Genomic DNA, 18,912 nt, shown 5'->3' with positions numbered 1-18,912 from the left:
CTCGCCCTTAAAGCTTACCCTTGTTCACAACAAAGCCTTCAAGAGCGGCTGGAAGAGGTCAGTAAGCCGCATTTGAGATACGTATAGGATAAACTTACAAACAGCAGCCCAGAGACGGTTCTCGGCCTCGGGGAAAACTAGAGATCGAGGGCTGTAGAAGACCTCATCGGCAACCTCCTCAGGGTGGCGAGGCAAGCAGTGCATGAATTTCCAGTCATTTTTAGCACCTCCTCGCTTAGCAAGGTCATTTGTGATCTGGAATCCAGAAAAGTCCTTGAGACGCTTCTGGGTGTCAGCTTCCTGGCCCATGGAGACCCATGTATCCGTGACCAGAACATTGGCATCCTTGACGGCCTCCTCAGGAACGTTAGTCTCGATAAGCTTACCGGGCGAGGAAACACCGTCGCCAGCGGAGGTGATGAGCTGCCTCATAGTTTCGGGGATCTCATATCCTTTGGGAGCAGCGACTGAAATATCAACACCCATCTTGACGCATCCAATGGCGAGATCGAAAAGAACGTTGTTGGCATCGCCAACCCAGGCAACCTTGAGACCGTTCAGACCCAGAGTAGCTCCCTTGGAGCTTGATGAAGGGAAAGTCTCGTGGAGAGTAAGGAAGTCGGCAATAGTCTGAAGAGGATGGAAATCATCAGACAAAGCATTAATAACAGGGACACTTGAGTGTTTGGCCAGAGTAGCGACATCAGAATGAGGTCCTACTCGGGCAACCATACAGGAAGTCATGGATGATATGACTTTTGAGGTGTCATAGAGTGATTCGTTCACCTTTTTAGGTATTAGACTAGTCTTGTTATGACATGAATACAGGCTGAATACTTACACCCAACTGAATGTCATCCTTGCCTAGAAACATGGGATGGCCACCCAGCATTGTTACTGCGGCTTCAGTAGAAACTCGTGTACGAGTGCTGCGCTTGCTGAACATCATAGCAACAGTCTTGCCGGCAAGGCCAGCATTCAGATAGCTAGCAGGAGCTCCGCCCTTGACAGCAATTTTTCGAGTGTTGGCATCACGAACGAGATTCGCGAACTCAGTAGGAGTGAGATCAGCAATGGTCATAAGATGCCGGGGTGTTGTAGCCTGCGTATAGGCTCGTTTTTGAAGGCCCGCAGCGGCTCCTCGAGCGATTCGGAAAGTTGAAGTCTTCATTATGAACTGCGTATGTGCTGAAAATGTGGATGAGAGGTTGGGAAGTCTCGTATTGAGGTGGGTGGCTTACAATTGAGTTGTTTGGTAAATCAATTGCAGAAGACTGAAGTTTTTATCTAGGTATTCAATTAGTAGCTAAAATACCTAGGTCGGGCAAGCAGGAGATGAAGAGTCACTATTGGACCATGTACTATCTAGAACTGGGGATAGGATAGGCTGGTCTGGTTGTTCCTCTCGTCTCAACAGCGAGTCACAAGCGACAAGAGTCAAGACCCCACCCACTTTCTTGTTACTTGGCCGGTTTCGGGACACTATCTACAACAACGTGGATGTCTAGTCTGAGTATATGGCTGATTATATGTATTGTACATTAATCACCTTGGCAACGTATGTGATTTATGACTGGCGTTGAGCGTGATTCATGTCAAAAATCAACAACTTGGAGTTTCAAACCTTTGTGCTGTTGATGCGGAGCCTCCTTCCAAGCAAAAGCCGCTATCGGCATCTGAATTTGCAATTGTGGTGGTCCGGTTGGTCCACAGAGCTCCCACAACGCTAGAGCCTGTAGGTAACGAATGTTATTTGATTTTCTATGGTGTATGGCTGAAGTTTGAATATATAGGTGGGTTTCGACCTCAAAGACATGGAACGCACCTGATAAGAAACTAGCACTACTATGTACCTACGGGTAAATAGTAACTGAGCACAACCTTGAAAGGCTACTACCAGGTACACAGGTATATTGTCAGGAATATGACTTTAGGCACTGCGTGGTGTACATAGTAAGTGAATATCTATCTTTGTCTTGTTTGAATTCAAAACCCAGGCTTGCTGGTTTAATGGGAAAATGACGTCGTGTTCAAGAATCCCCAGGTCTCAGTAGAGTCAGGCAGGCAGGCAGGGTGGTGCCGAGGCTGGGTTGGTTCCTGGATTTAGAGGGCACAAGCCAATCAAGACACAATCCTCCACATCCTTATCAATCTCACGCCTAATTAAACCCTGTGGAGGTGAATGGTGGACTTGCCCCATCAATGACGAGTCCCTTGCCCAACCTTAACATATGGTTACTTCTTCATCCTTACATCAACTCATCTCCAAGTCATCCTGAATAATATCAACAATAATAGCGACATTCAAACACCTATATTATCACATATCCTGTTCACCCCACAACTGCGGCACCTCATCAAGCTGCCTGCGCCCAATGCGCGCATCGACTACCAATTAGGCGGTGTTCACTCTTCGATAATTCACAATGCCAAACGACGAAGCCGAGCCTCTCGTCTCGCCAACGCGCGAGGAAGAGGATCCCACCGAATCATCGCCTCTTCTGAACCGTACTGATGACAATCAACACGCCCATGTTGCTGAACATGATGGAGACAGTGAACCTACATCTCAACCCCAGTCTCGGGGTTGGAGTTTCTGGCCAACACGTAAAAAGAGCACTACCAAATCGTCCTGGCGATGGCCTTCCATTATTGCCATGATTATTCTTGGTATCATCGTCATTTTCATCATAGTTATTGGTTTCCTAGTCCCTCCAGCCGTCAAGGAGTACGCCGAGAAAGCTACTGTGGTTGAACCCACCAACTTGTCTATCGAAAACATCACCAGTGACGGCATCCGGGCGCGTATCCGCGCAAATGTCTATCTTGATGGATCACGGGTTGACAACAAGAATTCCCGCCGTATTGGGAAAGCAGTGACCGGGATCATGCGGAAACTAGAGACCAAGGAGACCACCGTAAACGTCTACCTGCCCGACTACGCTGATGCTCTTGCCGGCACTGCTGTTATTCCTCCTCTGGTAGTTGATATTGTTAATGGTCATACCAACGAACTGGATTTCGTGGCAGAGGTTAACCCTGGCAATGTCGAGCATATTCGCAAGATCGCGAATGATTGGTTGGACGGAAATCTGAACAAGCTGAAGGTGGTTGGTAAGACCAAGGTTCATCTTCAGTCGGGAGTCTTCCCACTTGGGTCTCATGATGTGGCGGAATCTCTGGTTTTTGAAGGTCAATCTCTCTACCGTTCCTTTGCCTCCTTATTCCTAGGAAAGAAATCACTACTTTAATCAGACCAAATATTCACATCCAGAACTTGACTGACACCATCATAGCCAATGAGATCCCGAACATGCCAGAATACAACATAGAACGCATGGACCTTCACGATCGCCCGGTAGATGGTCACGGACGGGAAGTCATTGAGGCCGACGTATCTTTGAAAGCCCACAATGACTACCCCGTATCCTTCCAAGTGCCGACTCTTGGTTTTGAAGTCTTGGTCCCCAACTGCGACTCAACATTGCCGTCTATCAGTGTTGCAGATGCTATTACCGACCCTATTGACGTTGGTGCCAAAGCGGATGTTCATGCCAGCGCCAAAGGAACCATCCGTGACATTCCAGAATCCCTCGTCAAAGCATGCCCTCACTCTGAGTCGTCTCCCTTGGACAATTTCATGGATCGTTACTTGCACGGCGAAGATGCCAAAGTCTTTGTAAGGGGGAAGAAACTCAATGATACTGACACTCCAGAGTGGATTTCAGATATTCTTGAGAGTATCACGGTTCCTGTCGACTTCCCTGGACGGTCATTCGACAGCTTAATCCGCAATTTCTCTTTGAGCGATGTCGACTTTAAGCTACCAGACCCTTTCGCAGACGTGGATGATCCTGATGGCGAGCCTCGAGTTTCTGGTACTGCACAAGTACTTGCAGCCCTTCCGCCTGAGCTAAATGTGAATCTGGGGGTGGACCAGATTCGGTCCAATGCTGATCTGTTCTACAAGAAACGCAAAATGGGCGAGTTGAACTTGCGTCATTGGCAGGATGCCAACTCAACACGGGTTCACGACGAGGAGAACAACGAGACTCTGCTCAACATCACATCACGATTGGTTGACGTCCCCCTGACGATCACCGATGGCGATGTATTCAGCGAAGTTATGCAAAAGCTACTATTTGGTGGCGGTGATATCACACTTGACATCAAGGCTGAAGTTGATGTCAAGGTTAAAACTGTCCTTGGCATCTTGACGGTAAAGAAGGTTCCCGCTGAGGGCAAGATTCCAGTAAACGGTCCGTCATCGCTATGGTAATATCTTGCATCCCCCACGAGGACGAATAATCCTCGTTTACACTCTGAAGTATTTTCATAACACGCCTCACAGTCGTATCGAGAGCAAATGCTGACTCAACTTAAGGATTTCCCGGTAACGCGCTTGGTAAACTCAAACCTGAGGTCGGCGAGATCGAAATTCTGGAAACAACAGAGTCGAGCATCCAGATGAGAGCCCTCGTCAACCTCACAAACCCTACACCCTATGCAGCTGTTATACCTTATCTCAGCGTGCATATTCTACATGACGGAAAACTTCTTGGCGAAGCTATATCAAGAGACGTCACATTCAATCTCGGGAAAAACACAAATCTCCCTGTTCATGCAATCTGGGACCCTCTACGGTTTGGCGGCGAGGATGCACACGAGGTTGGCCGCAATCTTCTATCAGATTACGTATCAGGCGAGAACACGACTTTGACGGCGCGAACACACAAGAAGAGTATCCCGAACGTTCCTATAATAGGCAAAGCCTTGTCAAAGATCAACATCACACTTCCCGCACCACGAATAACAGTCCCTGGTGAGGATGGAAAGGATGGTGAGAAGCCACGCTTTATTACAGACGCTACGTTCCACCTCTTTTCGTCGACCGCCAGTTTTACACTTCTTTCTCCCCTATTATACAATACTTTATACGTAGAACACATCAACGCTACTGCTCTTTACAATCATACGGAACCCATCGGTCAGATTACACACGATGAGCCATTCCCAGCAACACCAGGACGTTCCCAGACTCCGCGCCTTCCTGTGGAATGGTCTCCTAGCCGTGTAGGCTACGGCAAACTCAAGGAAGCATTAGGTGGATCGCTCAAGTTAGACGCTGTAGCCAATGTCACGATTAGGCTAGGCAGCTGGACTGAAACGCTTTATTACAGAGGGAAAGGCATTGGGGCCAAGGTTGGCCTATAGACTACTGATTCGAAATATCTTTTTACAGAAATGTTTGGAGTTTGGGGTTCTTCTGATAGTTGGGATAACACGGGTCCCTCGAGGCGCATGCTTCCTTAGAAACAAAGACCTAGGATATATGAAATTGATTTTCTCTTTATTGTCATGCATGATGCCATTCAACCACACCTAACAGTACAAAAGCTATGTTCCCGAACAGTACTTATGAACATTGACCTAGCCATAACACGTACAAAGAAACAAGCACAAAGATTGAACATCAGTCAAGGGCATATCAGTTCTCATGTCCACATCAACACCCGCAGAGTAGGGAATTGTTCTTGAGCTAGTAGCAGCAACCATGATAGTATAAAAAGTCTTGAACGTGCTAGTAGTATCACGGTTATTATTCAACAGCCATCTTCAGCTTGCAGGTCAAACAGAAGTCCCCCCCCAAGAAAAAACAGTTATCCAGGCAAACCCACCAACTACGAAACAGCACTAACTCCACTTTAGACACAATCAGTTCAACAATCAGCATGTCTTCTCAAACTTATAGAGAGAACAACACTGTCGAGATCGACAACGGCAGCATCCTGGATGCTCCAACTCCCAAAGCCTTGGAAATTCCCTCAGAAGACAAGTTAGCCAAGGAATCAAAGTCGAACCAGACTCTAGATGAGATGGTCGAGGCTCTTGACGCAGAGATAGAGCAGACAAAAGAGGAGATGAGGGCCGTCTGGGAAGAGATTGCCGTTGAAAATGGGGAGCTCTACACGATCCAGGAGCGGGATTAAGAGCTGATACGGGCTTCACTTGAAGCCAAGAAGCACTCAAAGTCGAGTGTGAATGCAGACTTTTACGAAGTAAGATAGTCTGAGGAAAACAGGAAGCCCTAAGCATAGTCAGTTCGCATGGTATAGAACCTACCTGAAACACAATCTTTCTTTTCACACATCAATCAATGCCAAGCCAGCGTGACCACCACTCGTGATAACAGAAAACTTGGCCACCAAGATCATGAGATATGTAACCAATCAAGTCCCTTACCACAGCTTAGACAAGACGCCCATAGTATCTTAACTAAGTAGTCAGTCGGCTCTTCTGACCATTGTCTCACAGTGTCAGCAGGAAACAAAATCTCAAATAGGAAAGCACGCAAGTAAAGGGTAAAAGCACCTTTTTGATCTGAATTGTCCATTGTCGGTATTACTATTCGTAGCCTGCCATAAAAACATCCTGTGATAAAGTGAATTATGCAAGCCGTACACCGGCTTCCTTTCGCTTCTTGAGCTGCTGCTGGGCTGCCAGACTCATACCAGCAGACTGGCTTGCGTCAAACATGCTCTGTGCTTCGCGACGCTTCTCGTCCTCGATCTTCTTGAGACGCTTCTCTGTCTTGCCCTTACCGCTGCCCTTTCCGTGGAACTGGTGACTGAGGTGCTTGAACGCCTCCTTGGTGTCGAGGGCGCGGCCTTCGTCGTCGGCGTACTTGAGATCGACCTTGGGCTTGTATCCGGCCGCGTACAGCTCCGTCAAGCGTTTAGATCGCTGCTGGTCACGCCAGTTGTTCTGTTGGCGGGCGTACTCCTCACGTTCCCGTACTGACATTCGGTCGAGTTTGCCACTCTGGCGGTCACGTTCACGCTGGCGACGGGTCTGCTCGTCTAATTCTTCCTCCAGGAGACGTTTCTTGGTGAGGAAGTCTTCTCGGTTACGTAGACTGCTGTACTCTTCGTCACCTCTTGCTTCCTTAACGAGACCGCGTTCTCTGAGCAGTGCTAGAGTCGCACCCATGCCACCCCCGACAGCCTTTTCTTCCTCAACGATACCCGTCTCGTCCGTTTCCTCAATGGCTGATGTCTGAGGCATTTCTTCTTCAACTTCTTGAGCATCGTCGCCCATGGGGTGATCCTCGTCAGGTTCTGGTGACTTTGATACAGTCCTTGGTCTTTTGGGCTTGCGCTCTTCGTTGTCGCTAGGCTTGCTCAGGCCGGCAACGAATTCGGAGACTTCTCCGAGAACAAGACCTCCCTCTTGTTCCTCTACTGGTTCTGGTTCATTCTCGTCCTCTTTGAGAAGCTTGGCAATATCTTCAGGTCGGGTCTTCTTTCGTTTCTTCAAAGCGTTCTTTCGTTGAATTGCTAGTGTTGCTTGAAGATCGTCGTCGTCCACAAAGGTATCATCAGTTGCCTTTCTCTTCTTAATGGCCGTATCCTTTGAGTCAATGTCCATGGAGTCACCTGCAGGTCCTGTTTCGACAGGGAACAGATCTTCATCGTCATCAGTAGGTTTCTGTCTGGTACCCTTCTTGTTCTTCTTCTTCTTGGGTTTCTTGACTTTGATCTGTGATGGATCAATGTAATCCGAAGAAATAGGGGCATCACCTGTAAGTCGGATGGTTAGTATCAAGTGATGAAGCGAAGTGGGTAATGGCAGCTTACCAACAATATCGTCCAAACTAACGTTTTGTCCGCTCCTCGTTTTGTCAACCGGTTTATCCAAGATATCTGAGAGCTCTGCAATTACTCCACTTGTATCGAGTGTGAACTTTTTAGACTTTTTGCCGTCAATCTCCTCATCATAGTGTGACAGGATACCACGATCGCCCTCCTCATCGTCATCTAGAGGGTTGTAGCCAGGCTTCTTTTTCTTGGTGTCAAGTCTCGCGGCGAGCTTCTCGGCCTCGCGCATATCGAGGTTCTCCAACTCGTCACCTTCGGTCTCATTCTCATCGATAGTTGTATCCTTAAGGGTAAGAATCTGTTCGTCACCATCGAGGAAGCCCGCAGTGTCGTGTCCAACTTTGATGCCCGCAAGGTCCTTGGAAGTATACTGAACTGCTGCAGCAGCTTCAGCCTCGGCAGCAGCGAGCTCTTCCTCCAACTTTCTGACTTTGGCGATGTTCTTCTGTCGTTTCTTCTGGCCGATGAGCCAGTCTTTTGCGCTGAGATCACCACCTTCTTCGGCTTCTCCGAAGCCCTTGCCTTCCAGTATTGCGTTGCGTTGCGCCTGCTCTCGCGCTTTCCGAACGGCCGCGGCCTTCTCTTCGCGCTTCTTCTTGGCCTTCTCGGCTTCCATCACTTTGTTGTAATTGTCGTAGGCCTGAGCCTGCCGGCTCTCGAGGGTGCTTGGCGCGTCGCCATCGGCGTACATTGATTCTTTTTGGGTGGCATTTTCTCCTGGCACGGGCAGAGGTTTCATTCCCAGGGAGACACGTATTCGGTTTGTCTCTTCTATCGTAGCGGCGTCCATCTTGTCTGCGTTGATGAAAAGCTTATCTTTTCGCAGGCAGAAAGGCATGTAGTATTAGAGTAGAGGTAGTAGTTGACCCACATGGAATCTTATCATCACGTGCGTCAAAAGTATATTTGCTGGAGTTTTTTGAGCTTCAATGTAACGCGACTGGCAGGACGCGACTGGCAGTGCAAAACTCCGAGGTTGGGCCGGATTATGTAATCTACTTTGACCAAAAAAAATCGTGTATTTAAATCTTGGGATAGCCGTCCGAGATTTCTTTTTTCCTTTCTTCCTTAAGCAAACACGGATCTGTGCTTTGCGATCCTCTGCCCTTTCCGGGGTCAGGGTCGATTGCTCTGCAGCTCGATAACTTATAAGGAGCCATCAACTTGTTATGGTGTCAATTTTCCTATCGACAGGTCCAAGAGTAACAGTTGCCTAAGCCGCTTTATTCGCTGTTCCTCGGAGCAGCTTGAGTACTGGGGCTTTTGCAACGAGACGCTATATTCCACCCCCCTTTTCCGAGACCGTTGGTTAGTGAGGTTGGGGAAAACCATGGCCTATCTACATATCTTTTTATCTTAAAACTGCTTGTGATGTTGTGTCTTGAGTCCGTAATTCCATTTGTCGCGGCATGCCTAAATGAAGAGTCATCAAAGTTTTTGGCGGGCCTCGTGAGGTTGCCGAGCAACGAGCGCAAATCAGTCTTGGCCTGTGACCATCACAAGTCATTGACGGAATTACGGTACAGAGAAGACGTCTTTTGTCATGCTTGACATTTGGACTTTGTTCTCTGTAGACTATGTTGCTGCTCTACGACCGTATCGAGGAAGAGATGATGCTACCCTAGTCCAACTCAACCTGTGACGAGAAAAGATTTTTACGATCTACGGCCCGTCTTCGGGTTTGGTACCAAGAACTGACTAGAGCACACCATGATGCTTGTGTCTTGTTCTCCTTGCTCTCTGTGTACGTCAGTTCTCGTCACAAGTTATCCAATATTGCGACCACAGGTCAGGTCGGTGGGCTTACGTGATGTGATATGAGTGAAGCTGTACCAAACGGGAAAATGGTATAACAGCCGATAACCGAGGACGGTTTGCATGTAGAGTACAGACATCCATATAGATTCCATGCATAAGACTCGGGTTGTGCTCGGCGCTTCAAGCCACACGCACTTGATCCGTCTATTACCGATGCTTGCAGTCTGGGGAACTAGGAACATTTTCCTAGTTTGGATGTAATCCGGGGTTATAGAGACGACTACCTACGTATGTATCGTATCGTATCCTGTGATATATAGTATGGAGAAACGGCCACGGCACGAACCGTAGGATCAGTCTAGAGGTGCAGCCATCGTCAAAGTAAAGCTCGGCTGGCATGTGAATAGTTAGGTTTGGTTAGGTAGTTAAGGGATGTTTCCAGACTTGAAACCTCCTACTCCGTACCTAGGTACCTATTAAAGATGGTCCTAGAGGTTGTTTACCCCACATTCTTGTTAGCGAACTCATCGTCAAGTTGGAGAAGGGCGTCCGTCACAAGAGCTCGTACATACCTAGTAGTCACCTGCTATTGATTATACTACATAACTACCTAATCAAAGGAATTAATTATTTTTACTTCTGTTTCACAAGATTGATTATGAAAAGAATACTGCAGTAATCTCGAGGTTAGAAGAGGTTACCAGATTCAACTATAACCCACTACACCGTCTTTCTTGTAGACGTGATGCCAACGACCATACCGAACAACAACACCATTTTTAATCAACTGCATTGAACCGTTAGTCTTCGACTCGGCCTCATTCTAATTATTCGGCCCTTTGAACCACACCGCACTATCCCCCAAAGGCCTACATCCGTTCTCCACGACCGCATCAACTTCCGTCCTTCCACATCGGGCATCTAAGAATTATACCCTAGACAGCATCGACTTTACAGCACCAAACAATTTCACCAGAGTCGACATGCCGGCTCTCTATAAAACCTCAGCGATGGATCTATACACTATTGAAGATACAGTTTCAGCACTCTCACTCAACTCTACTGCGTCCTTGATACAGCCCATCATGTACTTCGTTTCTTCCGCTTTCCTCCTCGGCTCATTTGCTCTACAGAGCGTCTTGGGTCGACCAGCTCTACAACAAAGGCAATCTTCTCTCGACTCCTTCATCAAATCCGAGAGTTCAGTTGCCATCGAGCAACTCCTGTGCAACATCGGTTCTGATGGTTGTCACTCTCAGGGTGTTGCCTCCGGCGTTGTTATTGCGTCTCCAGATACCGAGGACCCTGACTGTGAGTGAAACAAATAAGGCAATCTCGGACGAGACAAACTCGAAACACTTACTGATGATTTTCAGACTTTTTCACTTGGACCAGAGATGCTGCTCTTGTCTTCAAGCATGTTATAGACAGGTTCATCAACCAGTACGACGCTGGCCTGCAGCAAAAGATCCAACAATACATTGCATCTCAAGCCAAGCTTCAAGGAGTTTCCAACCCTTCTGGATCCCTCTCAGACGGTTCAGGTTTAGGAGAAGCCAAGTACGAGGTTGATCTTAGCCCCTTTACTGGTGGTTGGGGTGAGTACCTATTCATGCCATGAATCCCCGAATGAAACCCATGACTAACAATTGTGAAGGTCGACCTCAGCGAGATGGTCCAGCTCTCCGAGCTACTGCCATCATCACGTATGCTAACTGGCTGATTGACAACGGATACACTTCTACCGCCTCTGACATTATTTGGCCTGTTGTTCGTAACGATCTTAACTATGTAGCTCAATACTGGTAAGCATAGCCCCAGCTTCCGAGACAAGTTCTGACCATCGTAGGAACCAAACTGGCTTTGACTTATGGGAAGAGGTCAGGGGAAGTTCGTTCTTCACAACCGCTTCTCAGTACCGAGGTTCGTTTATAAGCTCTATATCTTTATCCTAATCTGCGTACTCATCAATATAACCCAGCTCTCATTGAAGGCGCCACTCTGGCCAAGAAGCTCGGAAAGTCAGGAGACACTTACGCCACTATCGCACCTCAGGCTCTTTGCTTCATGCAGACTTACTGGATTCCCTCTGGTAGATATGTTGATTCCAACAGTGAGTATTGACCACTTTGTCTTCACCTCCAACCACACACGTTGCTCACCAAATGCACAGTCAATGTCAACGACGGACGTACTGGAAAGGATGCCAACAGTATTCTCACATCTATCCACAACTTCGACCCTGCCTTGAGCTGCGATGCCGCTACTTTCCAACCATGCAGCGACAAGGCCCTTGCCAACCACAAAGCAGTTACCGATTCTTTCCGCTCATGGAATATCAACAAGGGAATCTCTCAGGGAAGCGCCGTATCTGTTGGGAGATACATTGAGGACGTTTACTACAACGGTAACCCTTGGTACCTTGCTACACTCGCTGCGGCTGAACAACTATACGATGCGCTTTACGTCTGGAAGCAAAAGGGATCCATCACCGTTAACGATATTTCTCTTTCTTTCTTTAAGGATCTTGTCCCTGGAATCTCTACTGGTACTTATGCCAGCGATTCTTCCACCTTCAAGACCATCACCGATGCCGTCTCCAACTATGCTGATGGATATGTAAGTATTGTCCAGAAGTATGTTGGTGACAATGGCGCTTTGGCAGAGCAGTTTGATAAGAACAACGGACGTCCCCTTTCTGCCACGGACCTGACCTGGTCGTATGCGGCTTTCCTCTCTGCTGCTGACCGCCGATCCGGTATTGTCCCCCCTTCTTGGGCGAGCGGCGCATCTGCTGTTCCTCAGCAGTGTGGAACTCAGACCGTTGCTGGCTCATACTCGCTCGCCACTGTCACCTCGTTCCCGCCATCGCAGACTCCCAAGGGCGGCGTTCCATCCCCCACAGGCACCCAGCCCACAACTTCAACTACTTCTTGTGCTACCGCGACCTCAGTTGCTGTCACATTCGTTGAGACGGTCACTACCAACTTCGGCGAGACCATCAAGATTGTTGGCAATATCCCTGCTCTTGGTAATTGGGACACTTCGAAGGCCGTTGCTCTGGGTGCCTCTGACTACACCTCTTCCAACCCTGTGTGGAAGGCAACCATCTCTCTTACGGCAGGGCAAGATATTCAGTACAAGTACATCAATGTTAAGAAGGATGGCTCTGTTACCTGGGAGAAGGACCCCAACCGCACCTACACTGTCCCCAAGACATGCGCTACAAAGGCCACCAAGACGGACAAGTGGCAGTCGTAAGAAACTGCATCATTTCCCACTCAATTTATATTACATCTGGAACTGTAGGGTGTATTGCGCGGACTGCCTGGATATGTTTCTTTTATCAAGTTCAGCCGATGGAATAGCAAGGTTGCCACAGGGAGAAATTTCATACAAGTATTAGCCTAGGTATATTAGAATGACGAAGCGTATTGTTGTAATGTTTCACCCCTTACTCATTGTGTCTATTCCTTCAGCTTAATTCGGTAAATGTCGAACCCAGAGGGATCACTGACTAATGGTTTGTATCTCGAAGCGTGTGCTTAATGACAGATATTGAACTTTGAACATTGTTTTCATGATAGTTATGTCGATTCTATGCCTTCTCATACTACCTTCACACCATCCTCGGCCAATTCTTTACGCAAACTCGTCATCGGCTTCCTCAATGTCGTTCTTAACACGGACCAAGATCGTTGTCTTCCACTTATCCAACTTGCTGATCTGGTCGAACTGGTACAGACGGTCGGTGAACTGTTCTTGGCTCTTAGCTTCGATAGCCTCGCACAAGTCACATAGGAGCTGGTGCTCTCGCTGAGCGCCAAATGAGGGGTCCATATCGCGGTACTTCTCGAGGGCGCGCTGGGCAGCGACAAGATCGCCGCTGGCAAGGTGGCAGATACCTGCCTTGAGCAGGTAATCCTTGACGCTGTACTTCATAAGGTTGTTGTTGATTGACTGCTCAGCCACCTTTTCGTACTTCTCAATAGCCTTGTAGTAGTCTTTCTCGAGGGCGGCCACATCGGCAACCTTGAGCCATAGCTTGTTGGCAAGCCTTTTCTTTGTTAGTATTATAGGCGAGCATAACTATCATATCCGACTTACGCAGCAGCGTTATCGCCCTCGTACCAAGTGGCAGCGAGTTCATAACATTCAATCGCGCTCTTTGAATCGCCGAGATCCACCTCATACAGCTCACCAAGGTTCTCCTTGTGAGAGGCTGCGCGGCGAAAGTTGCCCTTGGCGCAGTATCGATCGACAGCAACGTTCAAGCACCTCGCGGCAGCCTGGGGATCGTCTTTGCGGTAGGCCTTAAATGCATCGACGAGGGTGTTGGCAGCATCATCGGGCTCCTTGAGCTTATCGGTCTGGACTTGTGCGGCTTGTTCAAAAGCCTTTCCGGCCTCGAGGTCTACAGTCGCGCATTGTCAGCTTTCGTTTCAGAGTAGAAGTTGAGGTACAGCGGTAAAAAGCATACTCTGTTGTTGCATCTTGAAGGCATTGGCGGCCTGGGTAAAGAGATCGGCGGCTTCTTGATACTTATCCTCTCGCCCCCCAAAGAAGCTGAAGCCGCCACCGGCGCTTTGAAGCTGCTTCTGAGCCTAAACGTCGCGATGCGTCAGCAAAAGATCGTTTCTAACAGCCAAGACTAAGATCAAGGCGGGGGAGGGGTTGTTGCTAGACCTTTTGGAGGAGAGCTCGGGGGTCTTGCGCCATGATTGTGAAATTTGGTGAAAGTGGGTATCAAGAAAGAGTTGTAATAAAAAACAAAAGGTGAAAAAGTGCCACGTTGAAGTTATCAAGAGCTGACTGATGGTTGTAAGTAAAGATGTCGACTGGTGTTGCGGCGTGGTTGGCGGCTGAGCTATGACGACGGGGGTCGCCTGAGCCACAATTTAGCAGCTTTAGTGGGTCACAGGCTTCTGTAACACCTCAGTATCCGCTTCAGTTCGAGATTGAAGATTCCATGATACTTTAGTAGTAGTCAATACCTAACTGCTATATCGACTGAATTAGCGATCCACCACCACGAAAAAAAAAGAGGATAAACTTCGAGCAACATACGAAAAGAATATATCGAGATCCGGTAAACAAAATGGCAATCTGCGCCTCTTGTCGACTCGTGCTTCGGCGTGCCATCATTATAAATTCAAATAAAAACACCACAACTCGATCCATCACTACCAAGTCTCCTACCGCCGCCTCAATTCTCGAGAAGCCTACCTGGTCTGTCCGGAGTCTTCTCCCCTCCTTTTCCTTTTCAGAGCCAGCTGAAAAGATCACGCCTTCACAACTGCACCATCTCCTTCGCCTCTCAGCTCTACCACTTCCCACCACATCTGCTGATGAGGCTACCATGATCAACACCCTCCAAAGCCAGCTACAATTCGTCCGTGCAGTGCAGCGTGTTGACACAACTGGCGTCGAGCCTCTGACAGCAATCCGTGACGAGACGCCAGAGGCTCGACAAGAGGCGACGATTGGGCTTGCAGATCTACAAGAGGCACTGAGTAAAGAGGTTCGCATAGGTCATTACCAACGGGCAAGGAGGGTGAGGGAGAAAATTGAATCCAATGCGGAGAAGTGGGATGCTCTGAGTACAGCGAGCAAGACAGCAGGGAGATATTTTGTGGTGGAAAGTGGAAAAAAGGATATTGAAGGCGCAGAGTGATGAGGAATTTACAGTGTAATAACCTACCTATACTTAAAATGAAAAGGGAATGTGACATGATACCCTCTTGTATAAAACAACATTACTCCAGACACCTCGTCACGCTGTACTTGATGCATCGTCCCTATGCTCGCTCAAACCTTCATAAAGAAACCCTCCCCATATAATATCTATGTTCATATCATCATAATCCGTGCGCATCTTTCTTCATCCTTCTTATTCGATGATCCGCCGCTCCCATTATTCTATGACTTGGTTTCTGATGATCCATCCTTGGATTTCGGTTTGGGCACTTTTTCGTATGCATTTGGACTTGGCGCTCTCTTCTCTTTGCCTTTTCCGCTTCTTCGGCCTCGTCCGTGGCTGTGCCCATGTCCATGACCGCAGCCCTGACGTTTACCACCTGCTGGTTGTGCGCCGTCACGATCAGATTCCGAGTCGGATTCAGAATCTGAAGAAGACTCGTCGCTGGACTCATCGACAGCTTTAGGTTTGTGGTAGATACAGCACACTGTTGTATCCCCGTTAGCCCGTGTATCGTGAATCCTGTAATCCACATTGCTCACCTTTTGAACTCTTGCGTCCGAGACCTTCGTTGTCTACTACACCCTCCGCCCACTGGACGGATCGTCCGTTGGAAGCATGCGCACCCCGGAGTCGCAAAATCTGAGGAGCCTGTTCTCTCGTCTCTGGTGTTTGTGTCGGGGTTTCAGTTTGTGTTTGCGAGGGCGCTGGTGCGCTTTGTTGTTGCTGTCGTTGCGACATGATTTGGTCGGTTTTTGCTGGTCGCAATTTTATTTGTTATTTCCCCGAGTTGCTAGGAAGAAAAGAAAATGATGTGCTGCGGGAATGGAAATTGCAATTATCACACGTTTGTTGATAGAACCGTCTGGCAAATGACAGGAATGAATTATAATCGGGTTTTAGTGATCATTGATGGAGGGGCGCAAAGAAAAATCCGGGGTTGATTTGCCCCACGTCATGCAACTTCTCTATCAATTGGGTGAGCTTTAACACGTCGCTTATTAGGTACATGTACATCACTCGGCGCCAAGTAAAGCAAACTACAACTTCTTCTCACCCGAGCAATATCACATTGGTGTCTTTTGTAAATTGATATTATACAAGATTTTGGTACAGTCTATACTTCTAGGTGGTATACAATTGGCATGATATATAACGTCAAGTCTTACACTCATTCATCATACAGCTTAAATCATGGCAGCATTCAGTTTGCTGCCCTCCTCTCAATCTTGTCCTTCCTTTTAACACCTTTCATACTCCTTCGAGGTCGACTCTTTTTATGCTCTTTCAATATACGGGGTTTGTTGTTCAACCATCCCTGAATAGGTTGGCGAGAACCGATGAACCTGCCTTCGGGGCTGAAGACATCAACCGCTGGCCACGCAGGATCCAATGGGGGCTCGGGTTCCTTGTGTCTCGCCTGTACAGCGGGTGCTGTATCTCTTCTTTGAGACTTCATGGCGGCGAAAGGATCAGAGGTATCAACTGGCCTTTTCCAAACAGTTTCGTCGGTTTTGGTCCGTTGCTGTTGTTGGTCAAACACCTTCAGAGCGACATCGCGAGCACGGACTTGTGCGACAAGCTCGACATAGCCCACACCTTCTATGAGGATATCCGTAGATAAGACTCGGAAGGGAAGCCTGTCGACATTAAGGCCGACCGCATTCTTCCTTGTAAGTGGACCTGCTCTCTTCCTGGTAACATCGTGTGACAGCTTAAATGTTCCAGCATGCTTCATTTTGCCCCCAACGCCGGGAAGCATGATACTTGGCACACCAGCAGACTCCCTTGTCTGCTCTTGGAAAGCAATGGCCTTGTCGGTTTGAGTAAGGTGCTCATCCAAAGGCGTGAAATTGTAAGCTAAGATAACCAAGTTGGGGTTCTTCGGTGTGATGCGAATTAGACCTCCACCGAGGATGAGTGACTTGCCAGGAGTCATAGAGATCTGCTCAGGTACAATGCGTTTCTTCATGATCGTCGATTGCCGGGCCTCCTCTTTCACGAAAAGTTCCAAGTCGCTGCGGGCCAAGCCAGGAAGATCGATTAATTCGCCCTTTCCGTTGCCAAATGGAACTCGAATAGGAGAAGCAGTTGTACCGGGAAGCGATGATACTAGAGGCATGTCGGGATAATTCTGGGCTGGCTGCACGGGCGGTAGTAAGTCTCCAACATCTACATCCTTGTCCTGAGTCGGCTGCGCAGCAATCGATTCTGCACTCAGGACTTCTCGAGGATATGTCGATATCGATGCTCGGTCCTTATCGTTCACTGGCCCCATCCTGCCCTTAGGATAAACAGCTTCGAACAGCTGGCTTTTGCCAACATTGACCTTTCCAACCATCCAACCCGCACCTCCACGGTTCCAGATGTCTTCCTTAACTTCCTTACACCACCAAGAACGCTTTGCGCTAACACATCGGACATTACCCAGACGAACTCTGTTTCCGAGTCTCCCCAAAGCATCTCTCAGCACTTCACGCAGGTACGGCATCATGGTATCCACCATTTCTTTTTTAGGTCCCAGCAGGTCGCCTCTCGTGATAATAAAGCTGAGTTCTGTCTTGCGGTCATGCTGGAATTTGCTACTTCGCGATCGTCGGTTGCGGGTTCTGATAGGAATGTCACCCAGCAGAACATTAAGTCGAGGAATGAGCGACATGGGAAAGTCGGCGGCGTCGATAACATGGTATATGTGGTTATATTTGTGCGGTGATTCCTCGATTGTTTCGCGCAGCGACTCAACGGTAGGGTGATACATGGGGACCTTTGTTGTCTCGCCTTTTGTGCTGTAGTGCTGCAAATCATGGCATCGGTCGCATACGGGTTGCTTTTCTTGAGGAGGTGCTTCTGCTAGCATGTTAGCTCTCATGGTCATGTTGTCTGTTGGTGTTCAAGGTACATACTGGGAGCGACACGACCCTCCCTCTCAGCGCCTGAGATCAAGAGAGAAGGGTCCATTCCAAGAGCCTTGATTTGGCTCCCGTCTAAATTCTTAAGAACGTCACCAACAATTTCATCCTCCTGCGTGGGTGCTTGTTGACGCTCATAAGCCCTCGGATTAAGCCATTTCTTGACTCTTTTGCTCTCTGGGTCAAAGTAACCCAGCAATTGCGGATCGCTCGTCTGTGTAAAGGCGCCACATCCGGTACAATTCAACGGCAATTTCCTCCTTGGGACTTCAGGATTAAAAAGAGAAGGCGTTTCGGCAGGTTCGACGGGCGTTTCTTGAGTGGATGTCGCTTCGATGTGATTGAATCGTTGAGTATAAGCCGGGGTTTGCAGAGGTGCCGCTCTTGGCGTTCTATAAATTCGACTTGATGCTCCAACAGCAGGACATAAAAATAAAGGGACACTGGATGAAGCAGAAGCTTCACCAATACTGAGTGCCCGGTTAAGCCATCGAGCTGACAATGCGCGGTGCATTGCGGTCCGTCGTCGTAGAATTTCGAGTTCCAAGTTGTCGGAACTAAAAAAAAAAGTTGACTTACACAGATTGTCCCAGAAATTTCCTAGGAAATGATTCTCGGCTCTGCGATGTAAAGCGGCATGTCAAAAGTGGACCTTAGTACCTTAGTAGACTACTAATCTATTGTCCCTCCGGGTCAACGCTCGGCCCGCTGGCTTTCAGTGTTCGCAGGGTCTGTATGATTTTCTGGGCCTAGGGACGTCGACTTTTCGAGGCATTGCGATTACTGATCTGGTTCGATTTGGAGACACCTGCGTGACGCCTTTACGGATCAAAGGTTTGCGCAGTTCAAGATGAGGTCCCTCGGTGAGCGTTACAACAAGCTTCATAGG

The 18,912-nt window shown here is 48.3% G+C and overlaps 8 protein-coding genes across 8 annotated transcripts; 3 read left to right on the top strand and 5 right to left on the bottom strand.

Annotated features, from left to right (window-relative positions):
* Positions 1 to 7: 7 nt before the first annotated feature.
* FPOAC1_009265 (uncharacterized protein) lies at positions 8 to 1,171 on the bottom strand (the record flags this gene model as incomplete). Its single annotated transcript, XM_044853695.1, has 3 exons — positions 8 to 48; positions 99 to 786; positions 842 to 1,171. The coding sequence occupies 3 exons, from the start codon at positions 1,169 to 1,171 to the stop codon at positions 8 to 10; spliced, it is 1,059 nt and encodes a 352-aa protein (XP_044706365.1).
* Positions 1,172 to 2,426: 1,255 nt separating this feature from the next.
* Positions 2,427 to 5,990, top strand: FPOAC1_009264 (uncharacterized protein; the record flags this gene model as incomplete). Its single annotated transcript, XM_044853694.1, has 4 exons — positions 2,427 to 3,114; positions 3,297 to 4,259; positions 4,385 to 5,104; positions 5,710 to 5,990. The coding sequence occupies 4 exons, from the start codon at positions 2,427 to 2,429 to the stop codon at positions 5,988 to 5,990; spliced, it is 2,652 nt and encodes an 883-aa protein (XP_044706364.1).
* Positions 5,991 to 6,447: 457 nt separating this feature from the next.
* FPOAC1_009263 (uncharacterized protein) lies at positions 6,448 to 8,448 on the bottom strand (the record flags this gene model as incomplete). The annotated part of the gene is made up of 2 exons (XM_044853693.1): positions 6,448 to 7,580; positions 7,638 to 8,448. 2 exons carry the CDS (start codon positions 8,446 to 8,448, stop codon positions 6,448 to 6,450), a joined length of 1,944 nt encoding a protein of 647 aa, XP_044706363.1.
* A 1,951-nt stretch (positions 8,449 to 10,399) lies between these two features.
* FPOAC1_009262 (uncharacterized protein) lies at positions 10,400 to 12,677 on the top strand (the record flags this gene model as incomplete). Its single annotated transcript, XM_044853692.1, has 6 exons — positions 10,400 to 10,727; positions 10,793 to 11,014; positions 11,074 to 11,221; positions 11,266 to 11,339; positions 11,398 to 11,529; positions 11,590 to 12,677. The coding sequence occupies 6 exons, from the start codon at positions 10,400 to 10,402 to the stop codon at positions 12,675 to 12,677; spliced, it is 1,992 nt and encodes a 663-aa protein (XP_044706362.1).
* Positions 12,678 to 13,058: 381 nt separating this feature from the next.
* Positions 13,059 to 14,135, bottom strand: FPOAC1_009261 (uncharacterized protein; the record flags this gene model as incomplete). Its single annotated transcript, XM_044853691.1, has 4 exons — positions 13,059 to 13,473; positions 13,524 to 13,830; positions 13,897 to 14,020; positions 14,103 to 14,135. 4 exons carry the CDS (start codon positions 14,133 to 14,135, stop codon positions 13,059 to 13,061), a joined length of 879 nt encoding a protein of 292 aa, XP_044706361.1.
* Positions 14,136 to 14,514: 379 nt separating this feature from the next.
* Positions 14,515 to 15,090, top strand: FPOAC1_009260 (uncharacterized protein; the record flags this gene model as incomplete). The annotated part of the gene is made up of 1 exon (XM_044853690.1): positions 14,515 to 15,090. One exon carries the CDS (start codon positions 14,515 to 14,517, stop codon positions 15,088 to 15,090), a length of 576 nt encoding a protein of 191 aa, XP_044706360.1.
* Positions 15,091 to 15,335: 245 nt separating this feature from the next.
* On the bottom strand, positions 15,336 to 15,855 carry FPOAC1_009259 (uncharacterized protein; the record flags this gene model as incomplete). The annotated part of the gene is made up of 2 exons (XM_044853689.1): positions 15,336 to 15,601; positions 15,657 to 15,855. 2 exons carry the CDS (start codon positions 15,853 to 15,855, stop codon positions 15,336 to 15,338), a joined length of 465 nt encoding a protein of 154 aa, XP_044706359.1.
* A 463-nt stretch (positions 15,856 to 16,318) lies between these two features.
* Positions 16,319 to 18,537, bottom strand: FPOAC1_009258 (uncharacterized protein; the record flags this gene model as incomplete). The annotated part of the gene is made up of 2 exons (XM_044853688.1): positions 16,319 to 17,961; positions 18,018 to 18,537. 2 exons carry the CDS (start codon positions 18,535 to 18,537, stop codon positions 16,319 to 16,321), a joined length of 2,163 nt encoding a protein of 720 aa, XP_044706358.1.
* Between the last annotated feature and the right edge of the window lie 375 nt (positions 18,538 to 18,912).

The sequence above is a fragment of the Fusarium poae genome, chromosome 3 (assembly GCF_019609905.1).
Source record: "Fusarium poae strain DAOMC 252244 chromosome 3, whole genome shotgun sequence".
Classification (NCBI taxonomy): domain Eukaryota; kingdom Fungi; phylum Ascomycota; class Sordariomycetes; order Hypocreales; family Nectriaceae; genus Fusarium; species Fusarium poae.
The sequence above is the reverse complement of the archived record's forward strand: the minus strand, read 5'-3'. Positions and strand labels throughout refer to the sequence as shown.